The sequence below is a fragment of the Pinus tabuliformis genome, chromosome 9 (assembly GCF_031772625.1).
Source record: "Pinus tabuliformis cultivar Carrire ecotype Pingquan chromosome 9, CPIR1, whole genome shotgun sequence".
Taxonomy (NCBI): Eukaryota; Viridiplantae; Streptophyta; class Pinopsida; order Pinales; family Pinaceae; genus Pinus; species Pinus tabuliformis.
This window is the reverse complement of record NC_142307.1, coordinates 550,990,287-551,017,378: the sequence shown is the minus strand read 5'-3', so window position 1 is coordinate 551,017,378 and position 27,092 is coordinate 550,990,287. Positions and strand designations below refer to the sequence as shown.

General features: G+C 40.3%; 1 protein-coding gene across 3 annotated transcripts in view; it reads right to left on the bottom strand.

Annotated features, from left to right (window-relative positions):
- Positions 1–27,092, bottom strand: part of LOC149149696 (histidine--tRNA ligase, chloroplastic/mitochondrial-like) — a 271,220-nt gene that overhangs the window by 27,584 nt on the left and 216,544 nt on the right. For all 3 annotated transcript variants that reach the window (XM_089438614.1, XM_089438613.1, XM_089438612.1), the window contains 2 exons: positions 7,254–7,382; positions 6,893–7,056 (listed from right to left, as the gene is read on the bottom strand). In XM_089438614.1, coding sequence (XP_089294740.1) covers positions 6,893–7,056; positions 7,254–7,382 — 293 coding nt within the window. The remainder of the gene's footprint in view (positions 1–6,892; positions 7,057–7,253; positions 7,383–27,092) is intronic.

Sequence of the window (27,092 nt, the reverse complement as noted above, 5' to 3'; positions counted from 1 at the left end):
GGAGATCTGTGACCAGCTAACTTCCATAGGGGCCACACCGGATGAGGAATTGATGGTGAGGATCACATTGAACGCAGTTTCCAAGGATTGGGAGGTATTTGTCGAGAGTATACTGGGCAGGAGGAGTCTTCCAGATTGGAAAGAACTGTGGGCGGCTCTTCGTCAAGAAGAGATCAGACAGCTGACCAAGGCGGGGAGTAGTAGAAAAGGGGTCGGGATCAAGAAGAAGGAAGAAGAGGATGCGGCTCCAACATCTGCAGGAAAGCAGGAGAACATGAAGAAGAAGGACCTCTCCAAGGTCAAGTGCTTCCATTGTGGGGAACTGGGTCATTTTGCAAACCAGTGTCCTAGGAAGAAGAGCAAGGGAGACGCTTTGAACTCAAAGGTAATGCTAGCAAAGGCGGAGAAAGAAGTCGAGGAGGAGGATGATTGTGCCATGAGTGCTCATGTGCCACTTGAGAAGAAGTGGGGAGACATCGAGCTATAGTCAAGAGGATGCTAGCAAAGGCGGAGAAAGAAGTCGAGGAGGAGGATGATTGTGCCATGAGTGCTCATGTGCCACTTGAGAAGAAGTGGGGAGACATCGAGCTATAGTCAAGAGGACTACAGGCAATGAGGGGCAGGATCCTCGCAGTACCTAACCTCTTAGATTATACCTTGCTATGGGAGCCTCGAAGAGGAGTAGCAGGACTGGCGGATGTCAGTAGAAACGGATGTGGATAAAGCGGCAGAGAGTGCTACAGTGCAGGAGTCCCCGGGCAGCGCAAGGCTAGCAAGCTACAACAATGCGAGAGGCACGAGAGTGTTGCACCAGTGCAAGATGGCACAGAGAGGTGTGCAACAGTGCGAGATGCAGGAAGTTGTTGTAGCAATGCAAAGGTCAGTAGAGGGAGCACTTATTAGTGGTAGAGAGGGCCTCAACATCGAGAGTGTTTCTAGCCTGACAGGGATGTCAGAAGTTGGGTGGATCATTTACTTCTCAGTAACCGAGTTGCAATGCAGTAGCAGTATGCAGTAGCACAATGCAGCATGATGAGAGGGGGATGCAGTGCAGATGCAGTGTTGGGAGTATGGACCAGCGACAGCACGAATGCAGAGGGAGTTGTCATATGGATGCAGCAGTGGCAGTGGCAGGTCCATGGGCAGCAGTACAGGATGTTGCAATGCAAAGGATGTTGGACGGGGAGGCCTAGCATCAACACAGTTACCGGTGCCGGATAATCAAAGTGATGCTTAGTGAGGAGTATTACTAAATCACAGTCCTCGCTAAGAGGAAGTGTTGATTTGAGGTAGTATTGGATGTGCTCTAGCCATGAAAATTGGCGGAGAGGCTAAAGCGCATGAGATCTCCAAAACCCATAAATGGTTTGGGAAGATTCTAACCGGTTTGGGAGATATTAAAATAATTAATATTTTTAATGGAGTTCCTAAGTCTAAACTTAGAAAAAATAAAATATTAATGGGTATTAATATAAAACTGGGTTAGAAGGTTCCAAAAGTCATGGATTAAGTCAAATCTAATCTTAGTCGTTGATTTGAGATTTAATCTCGGTCGTTGAAGGACCAATGAGAAAAGTATAAGAAGAGGCTTGAGGGTCAGTTGGAGAACACACCAGAGTGATCAGTCATTCATTTTGCTAGAGCGGGGTTGCTAAGCAAATGTGAATAAGTGATCAGCAGCAAGGGGCAGTGAATACGAGGCAGAGAGGTAGGGACAATACTGGGAGACCAGCATAAAAGCAGAGAGAGCCAGAGCAGTGGTCAGTCCAGGCTACGCAGAGCCCAGAGAGACTACGTCATCCACGCAGAGGGCAGGGGGAGTGATGCAAAGGCTCCTAGAGGCTGCACAGTGCCTCAGAGCGCTGATACAGAGAGTCTTGGGGCTGACGCGGGTCAGCAAGAGGCTGATACAGATGCCAGGAGGGCCAGCGCTGAGCTTCAGTTGGGCCAGAGAGGGTTTCGTGGGACAGGTTTTCTGAATCCCTGTTTCCAGATATAAAGGTAATGTTGCCGTATATTTTTCTCTGTCGGGTCAACTGATTTAGGCACCCCGTTGTACTCTGATAAACTGCATAATAATATAACCCTCTGAATCTCTGCACCGGTTTTCCCGCATTGGGTTTTTCCGGGGACATTGGTCCAAAAATAACGGTGTCACTTGTGTGCTTGTTTTCTTTCAGTGGATGATCTGTAGATGTTGATACTGTACTTGTGTTTATTTTCAGTATTTACATGGTAAATAACTTGTTAAGTAATTAAACAAGTACGAAGAAATAAACCAAATAGCACAGGAAGAATTTATAACGGGTTAAACTTAGAAATTCCAACACCTGCAACTAGAGGACTTGGGGCTCGGCTTGGTACAAGTGGAATTGCATTCAACTGAACATTATGTTCAGCAGCAACTTCAGCGAATGCCTCGACCTGTAAATCCAAATCAATACCAACATCCTCGTCAGAATCAAACCCTGCTAGATGACTCTCCACTACTCAATCTGATGTTGGATCAATATTTTCCAACACAATGGGATCTGTATCACATCTTTTGTTCAGCAATTGGTTGCATCTGAGTCGTAAGTTGTATTGGTCATAGACTATATCATTTAACCATTTTTGTTCCAAATAGTTTCTCTTCTTCATGTGAATCCTCTCAAAGATAGGCCAATTGCGCTGACACCCAATAGCACTACAAGTTTGACTCAAAATACAAATTACAAACTTCTGCAATTGAGGACAATGGCTACCAAATGCCTCCTGTCATTGCACTACAAAAAACATAGTTGTGTAATGAGTTAGCTCAACAAATTATATCCAACTTTCAAATTATAAACAATTTAACAAAATAAGAAATTGAAAAATGAAATTGCTTGTTTACCTGGCTCATCTTCTTCCCTTGCAATCCTTGCTAGGTTCTTTCCAAAGGTACCTGTGGCTCTGCGGAAACAAGTGATCTATCGGTGTATCTCCTCTGATCACTCTCCTTAGGGACCATGCAGTCAATGCAATCAATCAATCCATTTTTAACCTCCCTAGTCAAATTTTCTGCCTCCAGAGCTTTGTAATGATACCTTGGGTTCAGAAAAAACCCAGCTGCATGTATATGGCGATGTAGTTGATTGTTCCATCTTTCATTAATGATTGCCCAAATGGGCCCATACTTAGCCACTTTATCCTTGTATACTGCCTTTATTTGCTCATTTTCTTGATCCATAGCCTCATAAATGAAGCCCATAGCCAATCTTTCCCCATCCACCAATCACAACACCTTAACCAGTGGCTCAGTAACCTTCACAATCTCTGCTGCCTTTTTCCAAAATATTTCTTCATTAACTTTCTTTTTCACATCTTTTCCATCCTGTTTGTGAGACCATTGGCATTCATTCCATTCATCACTGGAAAACACCCTTTGCAAGTTTTTATGTTGGGAAAGCATAGATTGCAATGTCAAAAAATGAGTTATAAATCTAGTGATGGCAGGCCTAATAATATCTCTGCCCCCTGTGTGTTTCCTCATCAAGCTCAAAATCCATGAGCGATTGTAAATATATTTTGTTATCTTTTGGCATGCTCTACAATGTTCTTAACTCAATCTGTTTTGCCAATATCCTCAAGCATGAAGTCTATGCAATGTGCAACGCATGGGGTCCAAAAGATGGTTTTGTGTTTTTTCTCTAACATTTTACAAGCAAGAACATAGTTAGAGGCACTATCTGTGATGATTTGAACAACATTAGCCACCCTCACCTCTTCAACAACTTCATCCAAAAGCTGAAACAACAAGTGTGCATCTTTCACCCTATCAAATGCGTCAACTGATTTTAGAAACATGGTTCCCTGTGGGCAAAAGATAAGAAAGTTTATGATGGTACGGTTCCTTTGATCAGTCCATCCATCTAACATGATGGTACATCCCATTTTTTCCCATGAGCTTTTGAAATCTTTCAAATATTCATCAATGGAGGAAACTTCTTTTTGCAAAAGAGATCCCCTTAACTCATGCATAGTAGGGCCTTTGAAGCCCTTTCCAACAGCAAATATGGCATCAAACATAGGTTCATAATATGGTGAACGAGAAGCATTGAAGGGGATATCAGAATCATACCACCATCTAGCTATGTAATCACATGTAGACTCTCTCAATTCTTTCTTCCAATGGTCATCTAAAGTGGGTTGCATATGACTTCTATTAGCTTGAGGACCATGTGCATCTGATGGAGAGGAGGGTGTGAAATAACTTTTGATATCACCTCTCTTTTTCATTTTACCCTTACCCTTTTCTTGAATAGACTCCAAAGAGGGAGGAACATAGCGAAAGGGGTTGGATGCATCAATGCAAGGGATAGATGAAGAGCCCTCATAATCAAAATTGGGGTTGGCAGCCATTATTTGTTGTATACTCCTCTTCCTCCCAATTTCAGCCTCTATTTATTTTTGCCTAACTTTTTCTTGCTCAAACTTCTCAAAGTTATCTAGCAACTCCTTCCTAATCTCCCCAATTTGTGTTGATGGTGCTTCACATGGAGTAATTTGGCCTCTAATACTAGCCAAGTGTTGTTTCAACCTATGAATGCCCCCTCCAACCGCCTTAGTTTTTCTATGACAAAATTTGCAATGAATTTGATTATCAATCATTTCAGCATATGCCCAAGCAGCATCTTTCACTCTAGGAGCCATTTTCTGATATTTGAACTTGGAAATGAAAGGAAAAAATCTGAAAATGAAAACAAACAAAAAAACATTGCTTCAATGTTCATTTCTTTTACAAAAAGTACTCTTTTCAATTTCCAAATTTGCACAAAAACAAAAAGCAAAAACAAATTTTAGAAGTGAAAAAAAAAATACCTCTACGCACAAACCGCCTCCTCAATGCTGCTCCAACAAACCAACTCCTCAATGTTGCTCCAATGGCTGCCCAAGAAGCTTTTCACTGTTGCTCTAATGATTGCCCAAGACTCCTCACTGTTGCTCCAAAAACAAACTCCACAACTCTTCACAAACTCCTCACAGAAATGCAATGAGATCGTTGTGAGGAAATGTGAGGGGGTTGGGTAGCTTTTATAGGCCTGGGAGAAGTAAATGGACTTCAAAATAACCTAAAACCCAATTAGAATCAAGTTAGGGATCTGTTTCTCCCACCAAAAAGGTTGGCTGGGCGTGTTTGGGCGTGGTTGGCCGAACCGACCGGTTTAACTCAGGCTTGGTCGAGCTAGACGGTTTGTTACCGAACCGACTGAGTCAGAGACCGGCTCGTCCAGTTCGGTAACAAACCGGCCACTGGACTGGTTTTTCTGTCGAGTGGGACTGACCAGGGGTCTAGCTCGATCGGCTCGGTCAATTTTGAAAACACTGATATATAGTAACATGGGGGGAGGGGCTTTGAGGGCGCCGACCTACCCTAATAATTTCAATTTTGATTTAAAAATTTAACCCCATTATGAGGCTGACCTGAACATCCTTTTAAGATCATTTTTGAATGCACGATCAATATTTTAAGCATGAAAAGGTTAAGAAGGTGGCTCTTTTGCAACTTCCAAGACCCATATTATTTAACCGAAGTCCAACATAAGCAACATTTATTGTCATTAATTTTGATGCCAAATTTGGGACCAACCATACAGCAGCCTTTACCATTCATTTTGGGGCACCTTGACCAAGACTTCAGGCTTCAAATTTAAGAGGCATATCTCCTCAACCGTGAGGAGCCACATGGTGTGCCACCTACCATTGGAAACAGATTGACGAGGACTACACGATGGTGATGATCTTGCATGGAATTTCTCATTCATTTTCTTTGACAAGAGCGGGGAAAGAGGGGCTTCATGGCTTGCTATGGGCTTCCTTTTCTTTCTTCTAGGGCTTCATTGGTACTTCCAATTAGTGCATCTACTGACATATATTAAAAACATTCAATTCAAGACTTGCCTTCTCTTCTTCTCTGCTTCCAAAGGGGATGCAGTCTTCATGCTGCTCACCAACAACTGACAAGAGCGGGGAAAGAGGGGCTTCATGGCTTGCTATGGGCTTCCTTTTCTTTCTTCTAGGGCTTCATTGGTACTTCCAATTAGTGCATCTACTGACATATATTAAAAACATTCAATTCAAGACTTGCCTTCTCTTCTTCTCTGCTTCCAAAGGGGATGCAATCTTCATGCTGCTCACCAACAACTGACTTTGGCATCAACGACACCATTCAACAGTTTACATTGGACAGATGCACATTAAATCTCTCTTCAGGACACCCATTTTGTCTCAGTCAAAATTGTTGGATAACATGAACTATACTCAGCATGCTTTACAATGAAAAAACAAAGTAGAACAGTGCAAGATTTTGTGTGGAGAAAAGATATATCTGACATTGGGTTGTATTTTGTGGCTTCCTATTTCTTTAGCTTTTACACCTGGAACATGAGTTTTGAATTTCTTCCTGTTTTACAAGGTCCAATGTGTTCGAATTGTAGTAACATCAGGTGACATGTATACTACAAGTAAGCTTCTCATGGTGCTCCTAATTGAACCGAGAATCTATCTACAACAAAGATAAGTATCAAGAAAAATGGACACTGTATGCAGCCAGCTGGGCTAAAGCACCTCAGCCAATCAAGAGGTTTTCAATACAAACAAAATAAAGATGAGAATGGACACATCGGAAAGAGCAAGCCTGTCTAGGAAACCTTTTCTTTGGATGTGTTCCAAAATTGTTAATTTTTCTAAAAATTACTGTGAAATCCTTGTACGTAAATAGCTTCTAGATTTCTGATTTCTGTTTTCATACGAGTACTTGTTAACCATGCAAACCATAAAACATGAATACACCTGAAGAAACTCCAACAAAGTAATTTCAAGTTAAACACGAGGTGCCCAACAATCATGATCAATGGCAAGAAACTCCTACCATTTCAGGCGTTTGTCCTCGAGAATGAGATCCACAATCCGCCCTTTCTTTCGTAAATTGGATGCCACCATGGCAGCTGCTTGCTTAAGCTCTCCATTCAAAGGGAAAACTATGTCGTCTATTTCTTGAGTTAGAATTGGGATCAAAATTTTCTCCCTTAGCAACTGTCAGCAAAAGAGATACACTAAACATGAGGATAGAAAACTTGCACCTCAAGCTTTTAATGGTTAACTTGAAATATATTGATAAGAGTTGTATATTTTCAAATATATATGGATATTATGGCTGCAAGGAACAGGAAAACTTCAGAAATACAATGGACAAGAACTCCAAAATAAAAAGGAGAGTTAAAGGGTTGTACTTCCATAATGACAGCATCTCCAAAACCAAAACCACATGCCGGGATGTCAGAGCCACCAAAAGTAGAAAGAAGGCAGTCATACCGTCCACCTCCACATATTGCTCGAAGTTTCCGATCTTTGTCAAAACCCTATGAGAAACAATATGCATCAAAAGGATGACAAACATACTGCGCAATGAGGAAACATGTCCAAACTATCACCATATTATCATATGTTCACTTGTGTGTTACATATAATATTTAGGCAAGGGAATATACAGATGCAACATAATGAACAAATCTACCAAAAACACATTCTGTTTTATTAATAAAATTACATGACATGTCATAAACTAGATGAGATTGCAACACTACACCCATAGATGCTTGATACCAATAGGTTAGACTAATTCGTTTCTTTGATCTAGATACATGCCAATGAAGATGAAGGCTCATAATTTTATTGAAATATTGAAACTTTGTATTTAACATACTCCAGCTTTAAATATAGAGCAAGATGGTGAAAGCTGCTATATCACAAGCTACAAGGACAAGAAACATTTAAGGACCTATGCATATCAAGACTAAGATTATGCGCTACCATGAGAAGCATAATCCCCCATTTGTGACCTGTTGCCTCAAAATCTAACAGGCCTTGTGAGAGGTCTCACAAAGCAAGAGCCAGACCAAGAAACAATAATGAGGTGTTTGCCGCTATCACCTTAGCACTCCACCTCCTGCTCTTTAATGGAATTTCATCACATAGGAGGCTTTCCAGTTTATCACCTAAAGGATGTTCTAAGTCAATTGGCTCAAGGTGATGTATGTGAATGGCTAAGCAAGGTACTTCTTATATGGATTAATCACAATTCTTTATGTCAAAGGAACAACACACCATAAACTAAGCCTTGAAAAGAATGCTTGATACCTAGGGTTTCAAGATGTAGTTCAACAAAAGCATTTCTAGGCATGCAAGCCAATGTTACATTTATCGTTATCGGCAATTTATCGCCGGGGGTCCAAAATTTAAATTGCCACCAATATCAGGGAAAATACCAAAAATTACTGAGAAACTTAAAAAATACAAAACAATCATCTATTTTTTTCACTTTTTTAACTTATAAAACAACATCAACATCAAACAAACATATTACTACATAAATATGAAAATAAGATCTAATAAGATAACAGAATTTTATTAATGTCCTCAGGTGACCACAAAAGTAGGTCAATGGGACTAAAAGATACATTCGTTAAGAATACAAGATATGTGGGAGTGCAAATGCAAATCCATTGTAGCTCCAAATCTAAAAAGACTAAAATATGACTAAAATAAGACTAAAATGAAATAAAGGTAAAATTAGAGAATGTATCAAATCACATGAAATGACCAAAAATGAGAAATAACGAGTATTTCTGCTATTGGATTGTGCAACTCCAAAAAAGCAAAGAAGGGATGAAGGTGAGGCCAATGTGGCCAGCATCTCTCGGATTTGACAGTCAATAGCGAGGGAGGCGAGCAAGGAAATCTCTTCTTGTCTAGATCCTCTGAAATCATCAGGAAATCCAACTATATAATCTTGGGGGGAGTAGAGGAGCGCGGGCTACTCCTAACATCTAAGAGCAAAAGGAAGAAGTTGTTGATTATTCTCTGTCCATTGTGTTGTGGCTTAGAGGAGCTCTGGTGAACGGGAGGCACCCTACACTGTCTTTGTCTGAAACCATTTCCTCTGACTCTTTGAGGATGGGTCAACTAAAGCGTGTCACTGCATCTATGGGCTAGTCTCAAAGATACCTATTTGTCTTGTAAAGGGGGGATTGTGGTCAACCCCGAGGTCTCACCCTTCTCCCATTTAATGCCATATTGAGACTCTGCCTACTGCTTATTGTTTTGATCAGATGAAACAACCTGGAAGTAAGAGGTAATAGTTTTAGAAATCCCAAAGATCTATATGTAAAGAACCCCCTAATAAAGAGGGTTAGGCATCTCTGGTCCTGGTGTCTAAAAAAAGTAGAGAGGGAACCCGTGGAATCCCAGTAGAGCCAATGAAAATGTCCTCTGATCTCATAGTAAATGAGGCACTTGAAGAGGAATTTCCACTCAATCTTCAACTCTTGTAAAAGGCACACCTGGCTAATTCGGTCTAATCGAGGAATATGATGGTCAGTCTCAACTCTAAGACAATGCAAGCCCACACAAAATTTCCCTAGGGTATCCTGAGTGAGTGCATCCAATGTCGGCGTAAGGGGGGGTAGATCATGATGCCATCCCGCAGTTGTATGAAATGCTCCAAATAGAAAGACATCTTTGGACCAAGGCCTGTAGGAGGTGAAATCCATGTGACCTGAGCGTATAACTGATAGATATCCTCTCTGATGGACTGATTTAGTACCTATTTAGTCGACAGAAGATGACTCGATGCATCACGAGAGAATTTGAATGTGGAAGGGGCTCTGGGGAGATAGCCACAGACTGGAGGAGTTGGGATGCCTCAAAGAACCACCCTCAAGCATGGTCTATTGATTCATCTAAAGTGAGGGCCTCTGAGGAGCAAAGTGCTAGGTAGGGGTCACGATCTCTCCCCACCGTAAAGTCTCGAAGAGATCTAACTTTGTGGAGGAAAGAGACTAGGCAGAAGATGACCTTAAGGCGGAATGGATGGGCCTTGAACTCAACCTAGATAATAGGCTGTGGAATTGGACATTTGCATCATATGATATGTTTGAGAAGCAAGGTCTGGACTCTCTCGTCTAAGCCCAATCCATCTATATCAAACTTGATCCCCAAAGCTTGGAGCCATTAAGAACTGTAGGTCAAATAATTGCGTCAATTAGGTGGAGTTTGGACAAGATGACCTGAAATTGACCCTAGAAGCAATGTCTCTCGATGAGGGCAAGAGAGCCTTATCCTTTGTTGAGTCGGGGCTGGAGGGCCTGTCTCATGCCAAATCGAGGCCCTGTGAACTGCACTCCTAGGTAAATATAAGATGTGGTGAGCTCAGTCTCTTCTCCCCGGAAATAAAAATGTGAGTTTGTGAGCTCTTCGATGTGTTGAGGAGCATAACCTTGGTTTTACCTAGGTTGACCTTTAGCTGTTGAAGGTCACAGAAGTTGGTTAGGGCATCCAATTGTCTTTGCAAGCCCTCAGGAGGTATAGGCCAATAAAACCAAGATGTGAACAAAAAGGAGTAGAGAGATCAACACCTGATGAAGAAGGAAATCATCCCCCACCTGAATATGCTACTGTAGCAAAGACTCCAACTCGTTAATATAGATCCCCAAGAGGGTAGGCGAGAGAGGGCATCCTCGCTTAACACCAATGGTACTCTAAAAGGAAATCTAAAAGGTCGTGTGCCATCTTTAGGCATCCAATAATAGATCCATACAATCTCATGATGACTACCAAGAGAGTCTTGGAAATCCTAATGTAATGGTGCCAGAAAAACAGGACATTGGAGCAAATTCCTTCTTGAATTTGTTAGCCAAATCATCCACTTATGCACATGCAGTTGTTGTTGTCTCCCTCTTGCCTTTCTTCTTCTTTGGACATTGTCCAAGACTCCAACACAATGACTGAACTTGTGACATGCAAAGCACTTAACTTTGCTCATGTCTTTCTTCCCTTGTGAAGATGCTCCTCCACTCTAGTTTTGCTTGGCTTTACCCTTGCCCTTCTTTGCTTGCCTCGCAAGAGCAAGGTTCTCCTCATCTCCACCTTTGCGCTATCCACCAATTATGGATTCCTCCCAAATCTCCTTTTGGGTGAAATCATTAAACAATCTGGCCTAATTAGGATGTTTATCTCTAGTTGGGATACCTATCACAAATGTAGCCCACTACTTGGTACACCCTTGCAATGCTACCTTGACAAGATCCACCTCAGACACCTCTTCCCTAACAATTGAAAGTTCATCACATACATGTTCAATCCTCATGAAGTATGAGGCCATAATCTCATATCTATTCATCTTGATGTTACTTCTCCCTTAGCACCATCTTTTTGTCTTAGTTGTCACTCTGGTATAGCTTAATAAGGCAAGCCACATCTGATAGGCTAACTTTCTCTTGGTTATGTGAGGGATTATGTGATCCTTCACACCATCCAAAATGAGGCTCCTAGCTCTTATATCTTTCAACTTATGTTCATTTGCTTGGGTAGCATCCTGTGAAACATGAGTCCCTTGGCTTGCAATTTCCCATAAACCATTTGCCATTAACACAAAGGTGATTCGCTTCTTCCATGGATTGAAGTTTATAGCCCCCTCCAACACGTTTTCATATCTTAGACTTGATGATGCCATATTATTAGATCAACTTTAGCCACAAAACCCTTGTTGCATGTTATGTAACCAACTCACAAAATAGAAGAAAAGATAGATCAAAAACTTCAAAATCAGCCTCTTCGAGGGGGCAACCTCCTTTACATTACACAAATGAATAATTCTTTGATGATACAAATGACAAAACCTTCTTTCTATATATAGGAGTCTAAGGGGTCACAACATAATCAAAGCCGACATAACAATAATAATATAAGGGCACAACAATAACAACAGTGGGCTTATATGGGGCACAATAATCACAATATGGGGACAATATGGGCACAACAATAACAATAAGGGCTACAATGACAATAATAATGGGGGAATCACTAGTATTATAGGGACCTTACATGCCCCTCTCCTTCAAAAAAGTGTTGTCCTCAACGCCTGAGTAGTTTTGGATGCTTTTGTATCAAATTCTCACCCTCACATGTGGAATCTTCAACAGGTAAGTTCTTACACTTGATGAGATACACCGAAATTGATCGATTTCGTAGTTGTCGAGTTCTTGTTTGTGACTGCTTCAGGTTCCAATATGATTTTTCCTTCCTCGTCAAGTTCTAGCAATATTGTTTGAACTAGGATTTTGTCACCTATAACCTTCTTTAAGCATGAAACATGGAAAACTGGGTGCACTCAGAAAGCTGCAAGAAGCTCCAAATGTTATGTAACCAGCTCACAAAATAGAAAAAAAGATAGATCAACGACTTCAAAATCAACCTCTTCAAGGGGGCAACCTTCTTTACATTACGCAGATGAATAATTCTTTGATGATACAAATGAAAAAATCTCCTTTCTATATATAGAGTCTAAGGAGTCACAATATAATCAAAGCCGACATAACAATAATAATATAAGGGCATAACAATAACAATACTAGGCTTCTATGGGGCACAATAATAATAATATGGGGGCAACAGGGGCACAACAATAACAATAAGGGCTACAATGACAATAGTAATGGAGGAATCACTAGTATTATAGGGACCTAACACTGCAAAATAAAAATTATATTGTCGTAAAATAATTCGTTACCTAAAAACCCTTGTGATACCTAATATATCTCACAAAGTTTCTATTTCTCTGATACAAGTTTATTTTTTTCTCATACCAAATTCGATTTATTTCACTTCAACAATTTATTTAAGACCCCAGAAAATATTTATCTCGAATATTTTTGCATTCTCCAAAACATAAATACACTAGTATATTAACTTAAAAAATGTAGCAGAAATAAAATGAAGAGATCAATCACACCACAAACAGTGAATTTACACCCAACACAATCTTCCTTCACTAAGCCTCTCGAAAAATTTTCAGTTAGACCCGCAAAGAATACATAGAAAAATACATTTGTTGGGCACCTGGAAACTCGGCCCCACTGGGAAAATTGGCCTCAAGGAATTTAGCCTCTGTAATCGAACCCCCTGAAGCAAATCAGTCTTAGAGAATTAAACTATCTCACCAGCAAATTAGCCTCCCTTTCTCTATGTCTCATACAACCCCTATGCACTAGAGAAATCGTCCTCTCTAAATAATTCAGCCTCCTCCACAATCTGGCCCTATTCTTCAACAACTCAGTCTCCCTCTTTCTTGAACTCGTCCTCCTTGAAGTTTTCCTGAAATTCCCTGTTGCATTTCTCTTCACTTCTCTTCAGTGTAGTTAAGCCTCTCGCTCTAGAGAAAATCGCTCCCTCCACTTGTCTGAGTCTTCACCTCACCCTTGGGCTTATTTTATAACTTCATTAGGCCAAACACCCTAACCCTAAACTCCTAAGTGATTAATGACTAGGATTAAATCCTAAGCCTCACTTGACATCAACAATTGAGATTATATTTGTCACTATAGGTTTATTATTTATCCTTAGAACTTTGGCCTAATAGTCTGGAATAATTAATTAGATTAATTATTGTACTTTTCCTAAGTTAACCTTGTTGAAAAATGTAACTAGTATTAGTCTTCATAAATGTTTTTGAGTCATGATATAATGTATTTATCAAAAGAAAGAAAAATGATTTTTTATTATAAAATAAATTGACTTATTAAAGCATGGGTTTCATGCTTGGGTCAATGATTTATAGGTCAAAGCCTCCATTGTAGGCTTCTAGGGTTTATGTTAAGTGTCCTAGTCCAGGTCATGATGTAGTAGACCCTTCTTGGGCTTTTTCAATCAAGAAACGAATGTATTTTGATGTAAATTAAGTCTTTTAGGCCTCCTCCACCAAGTCGGCCTCAAACTGGACAAGTCGACCTAATTGAGGACCAGAATATCCTATATAAAGGCAGCAACTCAACCTCATTTGGAGCACTCGACAAGTTCAGTCTGCAACTTTTGGGACAAGAAAAGGTGTGAAATTCAAGGAACAAGAAGGAAAGGGTTAGCAAAAAAGGAGGACTTTGTCAAGCACAACAAGTCGAAATTTTCTCTCTTTCTCTCTCACGTGTGAAGTTGTTGAACTGTTGGAAGGGACGAAACTGTAGTCCTGAAGCTGGGCTGAAATTCTTAAGTTGGGGGTTGAAGTTCTGAAGCTGGGGGTCGAAATTCTCAGCTGAAGCTACATTTGAGAAGATAACACTTGGTGACTTTGGGAGAGATCATCTATTGGAAGGAAGGGCTAACTTGGTGGAAGAGGAAGGTTTATTGGTCTAGGGTCTTGGTCTATCTCAACTTAAATTTGCTGGTGGAAGAGTTTCACTGGGTTTTCCCCTAAAGAGGGATTTTAGCCCTCGCTGAGTGCCTACATCTGGAGTCATTGATCTTCGTGTTTTGTTTTGATGATTGCTTGATGAAAAGAAGATAATAAGAACACAAGTAATTATCAACAAAAGAAAATATTTCTGCCTTTATGATATTCTAACATGGTATCAGAGCTAAGGTGAAGAAGGAAGAAAAATGCAGCTTGAAGATCTATTGAAGAAAAGGGGATCAAAGGAAGGTCATTAAGAAAAATGATTATATAAGGAGAGAAGTGTACTATCTATAGGAACTATGTCTACTACAATGAAGAGAGAAAACAAGCTAGAAGGAGCCTCCAACTATAGGGCATGGAAAAAGAGGATATATTTTATCCCACTAAGCACAAAATTTTGGGCCTTGTTCAAGGAAAAGTCAAGAAGCCTACAGATGATGCAAGAAAGGATAAGTTTAGAGAAACCAAAATCTTGGCCATGAATCTGATAGTAGATGGAGTAAAAGACAACCTAATTCCATACATATCCAACATAGACTCCACTCAAGAAATGTATGAAGCTCTTTCCAAGTTATTCACCATCAAGAACATTGGTCAGATAGCTAGCCTCAAGAATGAACTAAGGACAATAAGGATGACAAGAGATGATACTGTGTCATCATATTTTGTAAGGATATCTAGAATAAGAGATGAACTCCAAGCAATAGATGAGGTTGTACTAGAAAAAGAACTCGTAATTGTTGCTCTTTTAGGTCTACCAAAATCTTGGAGTGCTTTTGCATCAAGAATTAGTAGTTGGAAGGATACTCCAATCTTCGAACAAATGTGGAATGCATGTAGTCAAGAAGAAGCTTGAATATCATTAGTAAACAACAAGGAGGATGAAAAATACAACACCTCTAATGCCTATTCTGCTCATCACAAGAAGAAGGGAACCTTTAAGAAGTTCAAAGGACCAAAGAAGAAAGATGACCTATCCAAGCTTGAATGTCACAACTGTCATAAGTTGGGTCATTACAAAAATCAATGTCCTGAGAATTCAAGGAATAAAAAGAGAGATAGGGAACAAGCAAATAATACCAATGAAGCCCCACCTAAGAAGAACAAGACTGAAGAATCGGAAGTCAAAGACTTATACTATTAAGTCCTCTCTTACCTATCCTTCTTGGTATCTTGTTCCTTGTTTTCTCTTTTATGTTTGGTTTCCCTCTCATATCAAGATTTGTTTGTATTGTATGCTAATAACCTTTTCTTTATATTTTTCCTTCGTAGGAAAGACTGAAGAATACACAAAGGTTATGGACCAGGCTTAAAGCATGAAAGAAGTTTTGTCGCAAAGGAAGCCCTTGAAGAATTGAAGTCCTACAAGGTTTGGTAAAGAATAACTCAAGGTATGTCTTAGACTATAAGTTGTGTCACAAGGTTCTCTCCATATAATATGTATTATTCTCTTTTGAAATTTGCTTCATATTACTAACATTCTTATGTCTAGGGTTTTGAATCATAGAGATTCTTGTTAGGGTGATTAATCATTAGATTGAATCTACCCTCGTTAGTCTATCATTTAATCAATCTTATGAAACCCTAACCCTTAGGGTTCACTGTAAAACCCTAGCCTCTTATTGCTAAGGGTATGATTGAAACCCTAATCTACTTAGGGGTTATTGATAAAGTCTATAAATCTTATTCTTTTGGTGTTTAGGGTTTTGATAATGTTATGGTAAAAAAACCTTAGTCCTTTAAGGGTTTGTCATTAATGTCCAGGTTATATATTGAAACCCTAGATCTTTGGGGGTTTAGTGAATTAAGGGTTTATGATCAAAACCCCTGCAATAGTTACAATAAGATCCTAGGAAAGAAACCCTAGGTGTATATTCGTCTATATGATCGAAACCCTAGTCTGATTAAAATTGTTGTATTGATGTTTGTGTCTACCTAGTAGGTATGGATATTGATATGAGATGTTAGTACATGATAATGAAACCCTATATATGTATATGCAAGTATGCTATCTTGATAGTTGATGAAATCTAGTGCATATAACAAAGCCCTAGTAGAGATAGATATTCTAGGGCATGATGATATTGATTTCAACTATTGATATGATTTAGCTTTGATGATAAAATCTAGGGTTTCTTAACAAACCCTAGTAGAGTCTAATATTTAAATTCTAAAAGCATATTGTTGAAACCTTAGATGTATAGTACTATGATTGGATTGTTATCTAAGGCTTTGTGTCTCGAAGATGGAGTTTAGGGGTCATTATGAAAAACCCTAGCAAGAAGTTGAAGTCTAGTATGAAAAGAGTTATGAATTATAAACCTAACTAGGTTTAGGTATATGATAAAGTTTGAATGCTTTGATGCTTCCATTGTAATTGAGTTCATGCTTCTGTATATTTGTATTTGGTTGTACTTGCTACTAAAATTTTTCGCAAGTATGTGATCTTCAAGATGTTCGTAATTGAAGATGATAATGATAATAAGCTTGATGAAGGAAACTATAAGAATGATGATGATCAACAAGACCTTGATGACATGAGAAAGAATGAAGTATGTCTAATAAAGTTGAGAGGGAGCTTGGATAGAAGAAAGGGTATATCTCCCTAGTTAAGAGGGAGAGTATGTTATGATGGTTATAGTAAATACCTTGAAGAAAGAATGAATGAAAGTGCTACAGATGAATGTTCGTGATTCATGAAGTTGTAAACAAAAGACTTGAGAAGTACTGAGGTTGTATTTGGTGTTGCTAAAGAAGTGAAAAAGTAAAAACTTTTGATAAGATGTGTTTAAATAACTTGATGATGATATAAGCAGCATCAGAATGATTGAGGACCCCGAAGGTTTGTGTTTACTTGTATATATGTATTTGAAAGTTTATTATTAATTAGGGTTGTGTCTGTACAAGTAAATCTCTCCACGAGAAGGCTGAACATTTTGGAATCATGCTTGGACTGGTGGATATATCTAATTTAAGGAGAGATGAGGCATCATGTGTAATAAAAAATGCCTAGGAGGACATCTGTTTGACCTATGTGTTAATGTCTAGATCCCAAAGTAGGGAGGGTGGCATTGGTCATGGAGCTCCAACCTTGGATATGCACCTAGATCCCTAGGTTGGTGATAGAGCTTAAAAACCTGATGGTACCTAGAGTGGCTAAAACTTGAAATTCACCTTAGTCCCACCTAATTAGAGTACCCTAGTCAGGTATCTAATCTATAACATTGCGTGTGTTATGACTCTTCATAGAGCATATCAATTTGAGATCTTTCGGGTACCTTTGTATATATGTAATTATGAATACCTCCCTAGGTAAGAGGGAGTGTTGAAAAATGTAACTAGTATCGGTCTTCATAATTGTATTTGAGTCATGATATAATGTATTTATCAAAAGAAAGAAAAATGATTTTTTATTATAAAGGAAATTGACTTATTAAAGCACGGGTTTCAAGCTTGGGTCAATGATTTTTAGGTCAAGGCCTCCATTGTAGGCTTATAGGGTTTATGTCAAGTGTCCTAGTCCATGTCATTATGTAATAGGCTCTTCTTGGGCTTTGTCAATCAAGAAACAAATTTATTTTGACGTAAATTAGGTCTTCTAGGCCTCCTCCACCAAGTCAGCCTCAAACTGAACAAGTCGGCTTAATTGAGGGGAAGATTCTCCTATATAAAGGCAACAACTCGACCTCATTTGGAGCACTCACTCAACAAGTTTGATTTGCAACTTCCGAGACAAAAAAAGGTGTGAAATTCAACGAACAAGAAGGAAAGAGTTAGCAAAAAAGGACTTTGTCAAGCACAAGAAGTCAAAATTTTCTCTCTTTCTCTCTCACGTGTGAAGTTGTTGAGCTGCTGGTAGGGCCGAAACTGCAGTCCTGAAGCTGGGCCGAAATTCTGAAACTAGGGGTCGAAGTTTTGAAGCAGGGAGTCGAAATTTTGGGTTGAAGTTGCATTTGAGAAGCTGACACTTGATGACTTTGGGAGAGATCATCTGTTGGAAGGAAGGGTTGACTTGCTAAAGGAGGAATTTCTATTGTGTTGATTTCTAGTAGCATCCGAAGTGCTCTAAGTCTGAAAATTTGCAGGGAGGTTTGGGCACATGTATTCCACAATACCCAGAAATCGTTTTGAGAAATTCCACCCGAAGGCAGTTTTATTAAAATAATTAATTATTTTTAATGGGTCCCTAAGTCTAAACTTAGGAAATTAAAATAATTAATGGATATTAGTCTAAATTGTAGGTGCAACTTCTAGAAGAAGACAGAGATTGAATCCAAATGATCTCAACCATTGATTAGAATCTAATCTGGGTCGTTGGTTCTCAACTGGAGGATTATAAGAAGGACATTGATGGGCACTACGAGAATACATCGAAGGGAGATCAAATGATCGAATTTTTGAAGCAAAGCAGCTGCCGGAGAGAAATTTGAAGTGATCTTTTGCAGTGAGGGGCAGGGATAGTTCCAGTTGGAGATTTCTCCTGATCCGGGAATACTCAGCAGAGAAGGCAAAGAGAGATCCGAGAGAGACGGTGCAGTGGCTATGTTGGCCAGCATAGGCTGATGCAGATGCAATGCAAAAGCCTTGAGGAGGTCTGAAAATTTGTTGGAGGAATTGATATCAGAAGCCAGAAGCTGGGGTGTGAGACCAGGAGGTGAAAATCGAAGTTCCTGGGCAGCAAATCGATCAGTAGAAGGGGTGACGTTGGGCTGACGTAGTGACTACGCAGAGGCAGCCAGGGGCAGTCCATTCAGTGGCTGGATCAACCAGGATTTCCAGTGATAGTGTGAGGTAATCTCACTCATCTCTCTGTCAGTGATATTCTCTGTATTGGATAGCCAGTAGGGCATCCAGAGATTGTATTCAGAATTACTACTGCATAATAATAAAACCCTCAGTTGTTGCACTAGTTTTCCCACATTGGGTTTTTCTGGGGACATTTGTCCAAAAATAATTGTGTAGATGTGTTGTGTATTTCTTTCTTGTTCAATTTCTTGTTTCCACATTTTATTTAAATGGTGAAGGCTGCAGTGTATTAGTTTCAGTGTTTACTGTAGGAAACAATAAATAATTTTGTTTAGTAATTAACAAATAGAAGAAACGTAATCAGTTGCTGCAGTAGAAATTTGGGCATCCAAATTTTCACATATTGGTCTAAGTTCTTGGGCTATCTCAACTTGAATTTTCTAGTGGAAGAATTTGATTGGGTTTTACCCTATAGAGGGGTTTTAGCCTTGGTTGAGTGCTTACATCTAGTGTCATTGATCTTCGTGTTTTTTCTGCCTTTCTGATTTTCTAACAAAGCTTAGGAAAGAAATCATAATATCAGTGTTGCAGGAAACGTCCAGCCCACCCCCCGGATCAAAACCCCGATCCGTGATCCATACGGATGCATGGGGGAAGCGTCGTCCGAAACGCATTTCGGGTTGATAAACATGCTTCCTGGAAATTTTAGGAAGTGTGTACCTAAAACACGTTTCGGTTTTTCCAAAACACATTTTGGACGACGCTTCAGTCATACGAAGCATACGGATTGCGAGCTTCCTCCATGTTTTTTTTGTATGAATTTTTTGAGCGATTCCAGGATGATGATGATCGTGTTGAGATGCCACCCCCATCTAGTCCCTTGGTTCCTAGGTTCCATGGTTCAACACCAACAGCAGGGGGTTCGTCTTCATCAGTTTCAGTGCCACAACTTCCACAGGCACCATCTTCTTCATTGCCACCACGTGGAGGCCCGCTGCCACGTTCTCTTCGTGGTGGAAGGAGGAGAGATTAGTAGATATATTCACAATTTACTACTTTTGTCATAGATTAATCATTAGACTTGTAGGCTTGTGAATTTGAACCTTTTTGGCTTGGCGATGACCAAGTGACCTATTTTGTAAACATTATTATTTGAATTTTGGACATGACAAATGTTGACAGTTGCTCACTTGCTAGATAAATCATAATATGCTCTATGTTTTATGTTTTATAATATGCTTAAATGTTTTATGTTTTATAATATGCTTAAAAATTTGATGTATGTTTGTAATTGCTAGAATATAGATGGTTGATGCTCGAATAATTAATCATTGATGTACATACTACATACTAGTAACTACAATGGAATCATGGATGCCATATCTATCTTGATTTATGCAAAAATATGCATGTTTTCATGTCTTCTACAACTAATTTGGTATTTGGGATGTTTGTTTTGAATATAAATGCAAAAAAAATATAAAATATATATATATATAGTAGACGCTTCGCTTCCTAGATTTTTGGAAAATGACGCTTCCGCGTCCCTGCTTCCAAAAAGCGTCCCCGCTTCGTGCAACATTGCATAATGTCACTTACTCCATCAAGCAAGCACCTAAAGAGACGATCAAATATCTTCTACATGCTAAGACACCAAGCCAATGTAGAAGACCTTCCAAAGCTACAAAATTTAGCAAAGGGTAATAGGAACTATCTTGTTTAAGCCATGCCTTGTCAACTGTGATGCCAGCTAACTTCAGGGTTTATAGAGTATTTCGGAGAAATTATTTTCTACTGCAGAGAATCATGTTGTGTCACCAGGGCTTTTACCTTTAACTGTTCTAGTAATCTGTTTCACTGTGAATTTGCTTGAATTTGTTGCTTCCATGATTGGGAGGGGCTTGATATGTCTATTATCACAAACTACTTGGACCCACATACTATCCTGGGTAGAGCTTTCAATACTAGATCTTAATTATTTGTGACCTTCCTTGTAAGAAACTATATTCACAAGTTTTCAACATTAATGACATCTTAAGTCACCTGACACGGGGATTTGGGATTCGTAGTATCGGATTTGGACACGTTGACCCCCCGGAACAGGACACGTAGAATTCGTTATATATTATTTTATTAAAAATATATATATATATATATATATATTAAAAATTAGATGTTTCTGACACAAATTTTTATTAATGATACAAATTTATTGATTTCAAACATAGAGGATATTAATATTAGTAACAATCTATGCTGCCAGCATTGGTGAGGATATGCTACCAACATTGGTAATAATCTATGCTGCTAGAATTGGTGAGGATGCCACCTCTTTACAAAATTGACCAATGATTTAGCAGGAAAGAAAAAAACATTGACCCAAAACCTAAGCTATTTAAGAATTAAACATCTAGAAAGAAATAAAGTATTTCAAAATATTAGGTTTGCGAAGATTAGGGTTCTTATCTATGCGAGGGTTGTGTTGCCCGTAGAGGCAGCAAAACTAGTGAAATGGCTTAACACAATACAAATAGGACCTGCAAATTTAGAAAATCCGTGGGCATACCTCCGGTGATGGTCGGTCTGGCAGTTTTATCCATTTGTCCCTCCAAACAAATTATTATTTAAAAGAACTAGGGTACAAATTGAAAGCCAGTTAAAAAGAATCAGGGTGCGGATTGAACATCAGTAAAAGAGAAAGCGCATCGATTCGATCGTTTTTGTTCGTTAAATATTTTATTCAAAGGAAATAAACGAGACACTTATTTCTGCGAGTGCATGCAGAAAGAAACAAATTATTTCAAAATTAGGGTTCTATGTCTGCCAGGGTTCTGTTGCCGCTAGAGGAACCCTGCAAAACTGGTGAAATGGCTTAGCACAATACTACTAGGACGTGCAAATTTAGAAAATCCGTCGGCATACCTCCACAGATTGTCGGTCTCGCGATTTTATCTATTTTTCCCTTCAAACAAGTTATTATTAAAGAGAACGAGCGTGCAAATTGAAAACCCCGAGAAAATAAGGAGAGTATGCGCTTAACGTCAATAAAAGAGAGATGCCATTGACAAGGCACTCCCTTCTACAACTACATCTGCGTTTCCCTTTCTGCTTGGATTGGAGGGATGTGCGATTTTTCACGAATTTCTCCCTCATCAGAATGCGAGAAAATGCATCTGTGTAAATGTTTGATAACTACAATTGCTTTTCAACGCTGACCTGGCCCCTTCAGATCTGCAAATATATGTGATCTGTGCTGTGCGAATTATGAATGTGCATGTTATAAATGCAACATTCTATATCCTAACGATCTATGCTGCATTCGATATGAGAATTATGAGCCTAATTGGCAAACTACCAACACGATATGAGAATGATCTCGACATAGTAACCCGCAGCAGTCGTTTTTCTGGGATACGAATCCTGGAATTATGACACGCTGGCAAAAATCGGGATTCGTTTAGGATTCGACGAATCCTAATTGGATTCGAAGAATCCACGTTTAGGATTCGATTTCTGGGCGAATCGTACCAGACACGCAGGATTCTGGTTCCCCAAGCTATATGGACGAATCCGATTACTTAGATGACATCAGTTTAGGGCTTCAAGCTATATCTCCTGGGCATCATTTGCTGTGTGTTTGGGGTACTTCCACAAAAGGTTTCTCCATGGATAGCTCCAGCAGGGATATGCATACAGACTACTTTGATATCCATTCAGCTTGAACTAAAAACTACAATGTTTTTGCTCCCTGTCAATGCTGGTGGATAGCTCCAGCAGGGATATGCATACAGACTACTTTGATATCCATTCAGCTTCAACTGAAAACTACATTGTTTTTGCTCCATGTCAGTGTGGGTGAATAATGCGAGGTTTCGCTTAAACATGTCAATTCTCTCAACTTTACAACACTCTGTGCAAGACCATGCTTCCATGCTATGTTACAGAAATGGTATGCAGGGCACTATTTCTCCAAGAAATGGAAACAAGATAGAAACATCGTTTCTTGGGTGTTTCTCTAGCATTTTAAATATGCAACCATAAAGTTTCATTAAAACAAACAGCAAAAGGAAAAAATGAATGCCTATACATTATGTTCTGAATTCATAACATTGATAACATAGTTTCGAGAAGGCCTTCATGGTGGCATTTTTGTTTAGTATGTGGTGCTGAAGATGACATAATTTCAAATCTACAAGTCAGGAAGTTGCATAATGATGATGTTGTTGTGCCATACAATCTCATTAAAAATGACCTATAATTGATCACCAGAGAATTACTTGGAGGCCATCAAGAGTAGGTTCACAAGTTGTAGGTGAAAGGATAGAGAATGTTAAGTATGATCCAGGCATATTCCCCAGCACTTGAGATGTAGGTCAGGATAGTAGAGCAAGGCGAAGATGAAGATTCATCCAAAATGCTCAGAAATTTGCAACATGTTTGAAACATTTTTAAAAATTATTACAGGGTTGACTTGCACCGCTCAGTCACAGGACCAACTCAAAATAGTGGCACTGATACATGACTCACAAGATAGTGCAGGTTCAGTTAGGCGAAACTCTCCCAGAATTCTAGAGTGTTGATTTGGGGTAGCATCGGATGTGCTCTAGCCATGAAAATTGATGGAGAGACTAAGGCACATGAGATCTCCAAGACCCAGAAATGGTTTGGGCAAATTCTAACCAGTTTGGGAGATATTAAAATAATTAATATTTTTAATGGAGTTTCTAAGTCTTAACTTATGAAAAATAAAATATTAATGGGTATTAATATAAAAACTAGGTTAGAATGTTCCAAAGGTCATGGATCAAGCCAAACCTAATCTTAGCCATTGATTAGAGATTTAATCTCGATCGTTGATGGGCCAATGAGAAAAGTATAAGAGGAGGCTTGAGAGTCAGTTGGAAAACACACCAGAGTAATCAGTCATTCGATTTTCTAGAGCGGGGTTTGCTAAGAGAAATCGAATCAGTGATCAACAGCGAGAGGCAGTGAATACATAGCAGAGAGGCAGAGTTGGTACCAGAGAGATAGCGCAGAGCCCGAAGAAGTTGACAAAGAGGCAACTGAGTGCTTCGCAGAGGCAGCTGGGAGCTGCACAAAGCCAGGAAAGGCCAGTGTGGGTGACGCAGAGGGTCTGAGGGCTGAAGTAGAGGCTTCAGTTGTTGCGCAGAGGCTAGCAAAGCTGACACAGGGCCAAGAGGCAGCGCTAGGAAGATCTTTGTGGGGTAGACTGGGCGCTAGTGAGCCGAGAAGGGTGACGAAGTCCCTATCAGAGTGACATAGAGCAATGGACGCTGCAATTGTTGTTGTGGGATCGTTCATCCAGTGATTGATCAGCCGAAATATCTATCTCCAAGGAGAGGTACTACTGTCGACTGCATTCTCTGTTGGGTGAGCCATTTCTGGCACCCTGGTTGCATTCTGAAAACTGCATAATAATAAAACCCTCTGAATACCTGCACCAGTTTTCCCGCATTGGGTTTTTCCGAAGACATCGGTCCAAAAATAACGGTGTCACTTGTGTGATTGTTTTCTTTTAGTTGATGATCTGTAGATGTTGATAAATAACTTGTGTTTATTTTCAATATTTACATGGTAAATAGCTTGTTAAGTAGATTAAACAAGTAGGAAGAAATAAACCAGATAGTACAGGAAGAATTTCTAATGGGTTAAACTTAGAAATTCCAACATGGTATCAGAGCCAAGTTGCAGATCACAGGATAACTGAAGGTATCAGCTAGCAGAGCAGTAGCAGCAGATTCAACTATCCCGAGTGACAGAGCTGATCCATGCAGAAGGCGATAGAGGAAGGAGTGACGCAAAGAGACTGCGTCATCAATCTGGGCCAGAGAAAGGCCAGCGCAGAGGCTGTGGGAGGCAGAATCAGGCTCACGCAGAGGCCAGGAGCGCTGACACAGTTGGCTAAGGGAGCTGATTTGCCGGTGTCAGGATTGCGTAGAGCCAAGTGGCTCAATCCTTCAGTTGTTGGGGCATAGGACGCTGTGGGTAGTTTGCAGAGCGAAGCTGGTGGGGTACTGTGGTCAAAACAGTACCTAACAAAGCAAGACCAAGGTGGAGGAAGTTGCTGTTAACAAGGCGGATTTCTAGCCAAGGAATCTTGATCAATGTCAGATGATCGGAGTTGCGCAACTTGACGTTGGCAGAAGAATTTCCAGAAGGGAAATCGAGACGCAGAGGGAGTCAAAACGAGAACTTCCAAGCAGGAAGTTGAGAGACTCAGCAGAAGTCAAACAGAGGACTTCCAGGAGGGAAGTAGAGAGACTCAGAGGAGTCGAAAGAAGAGCAGCGAGATGGTTGTGAATGGACTGAGAGATCAGGATAGGTTGGATGGAGCATCCAACTTCGTGGTCTGGAAGGCCAGGATCTTGTCCATTCTAGACAAATATCGCATCAAGGACTTCGCCTTGAAAACAATAGCGATCCCAGTTGACCCAGCTGAAAATGAGAAGTATAAGGAGGCAATGGCCAGGGCGAAGTGCATCATCCTTGATGGGGTCAAGGATCATGTGGTGCCACATATTGCTGAAAAGGACACGACAAATGAGATGTGGGATGCCCTGAAGAAATTGTACCAGCATACTTCCATGCAGAGGAAGATGCTACTTGAAAATCAGCTACGATCATACCAGATGCAGAAGGGAGAGTAGATAGATGTCTTTCTCGGTTGATTGAAGTAGATCTGTAACCAGCTAACTTCCATAGGGGGCACACCGGATAAGGAATTGATGGTGAGGACCGCACTGAATGTAGTCTTAGAGGACTGAGAGGTATTTGTCCAGAGCATACTGGGCAAGTCGAGCCTTCCAAATTGGGAGGAACTGTGGGCGGCTCTTCGTCAAGAAGAGATCAAACGGGTGACCAAAGCAGGGAGCAGCGGAAAACGGGTCAGAATCAAGGACGAGGAAGAAGAGGATGTGGCTCTAGCATCTGCGGGAAAGTAGGAGAAGAGAAAGAAGAAGGACCTCTCCAAGATCAAAGGCTTCCATTGTGGGGAACTGGGTCATTTTGCGAACCAGTGTCCTAGGAAGAAGAGCAAGGGAGGGGCTTTTGAAACCAAGGCAGCGCCATCAAGGGTGGAGAAAGTAGAGGAGGATGACGATTGTGCCATGAGTGTTCAAGTGCCACTTGAGAAGAAGTGGGGAGACATCGAGCTGTAGTCAAACAGACTACAGGCGATGAGGGGCAGGATCCTTGAGGTACCCAACCTCTTGGATTATTCCTTGCTACAGGAGCCCCGAAGAGGAGTAGCAGGACTGGCAGATGTCGGTAGAGATGGATGCAGATCGAGCGGCAGAGAATGCTACGGTGCAGGAGTCCCGGGACAACGCGAGGTTACCAGGCTGCAACAGTGCGAGAGGCATGGGAGTGTTGCACCAGTGCAAGATTGCACAGAGAGGTATGCAACGGTGCGAGATGCAGGGAGTTGTTGCAACAGCACAGAGCTCAGTAGAGGGAGCACTTGTTAGCGGCAGAGGAAGCTTCAGCATCGGGAGTGTCTATAGCCTAACAAGGATGTCAGAGTTGGGTGGATCAGTTACTTACTTCTTAGTAACTGAGTTGTAGTGCAACAGTTAGTAGTGGCAGTGCTATGGGCAGCACAATGCAGCATGATGAGAGGGGATGCAATGCAGATGCAGTGTTGGGAGGATGGACCAGCAGCAGCACGGATGCAGAGGGAGTTGTCATACAGATGTAGCAGTGGCAATGGCAAGGCAATGAGCAACAGTACAGGATGCAGCAGTGTAGAGGATGTTGGGCCGGGAGGCCTCGCATCAGCACAGGGATGCTCTGTGTGGAATATTACTAGAGCACAGTCCTCGCTAAGAGGGAGTGTTGATTTGGGGTAGCATCGGATGTGCTCTAGCCATGAAAATTGGTGGAGAGGCTAAAGCACATGAAATCTCCAAGACCCGAAAATGGTTTGGGCAAATTCTAACCGATTTGGGAGATATTAAAATAATTAATATTTTCAATGGAGTTCCTAAGTCTAAACTTAGGAAAAATAAAATATTAATGGGTATTAATATAAAACTGGGTTAGAATGTTCCAAATGTCATGGATCAAGCCAAACCTAATCTTA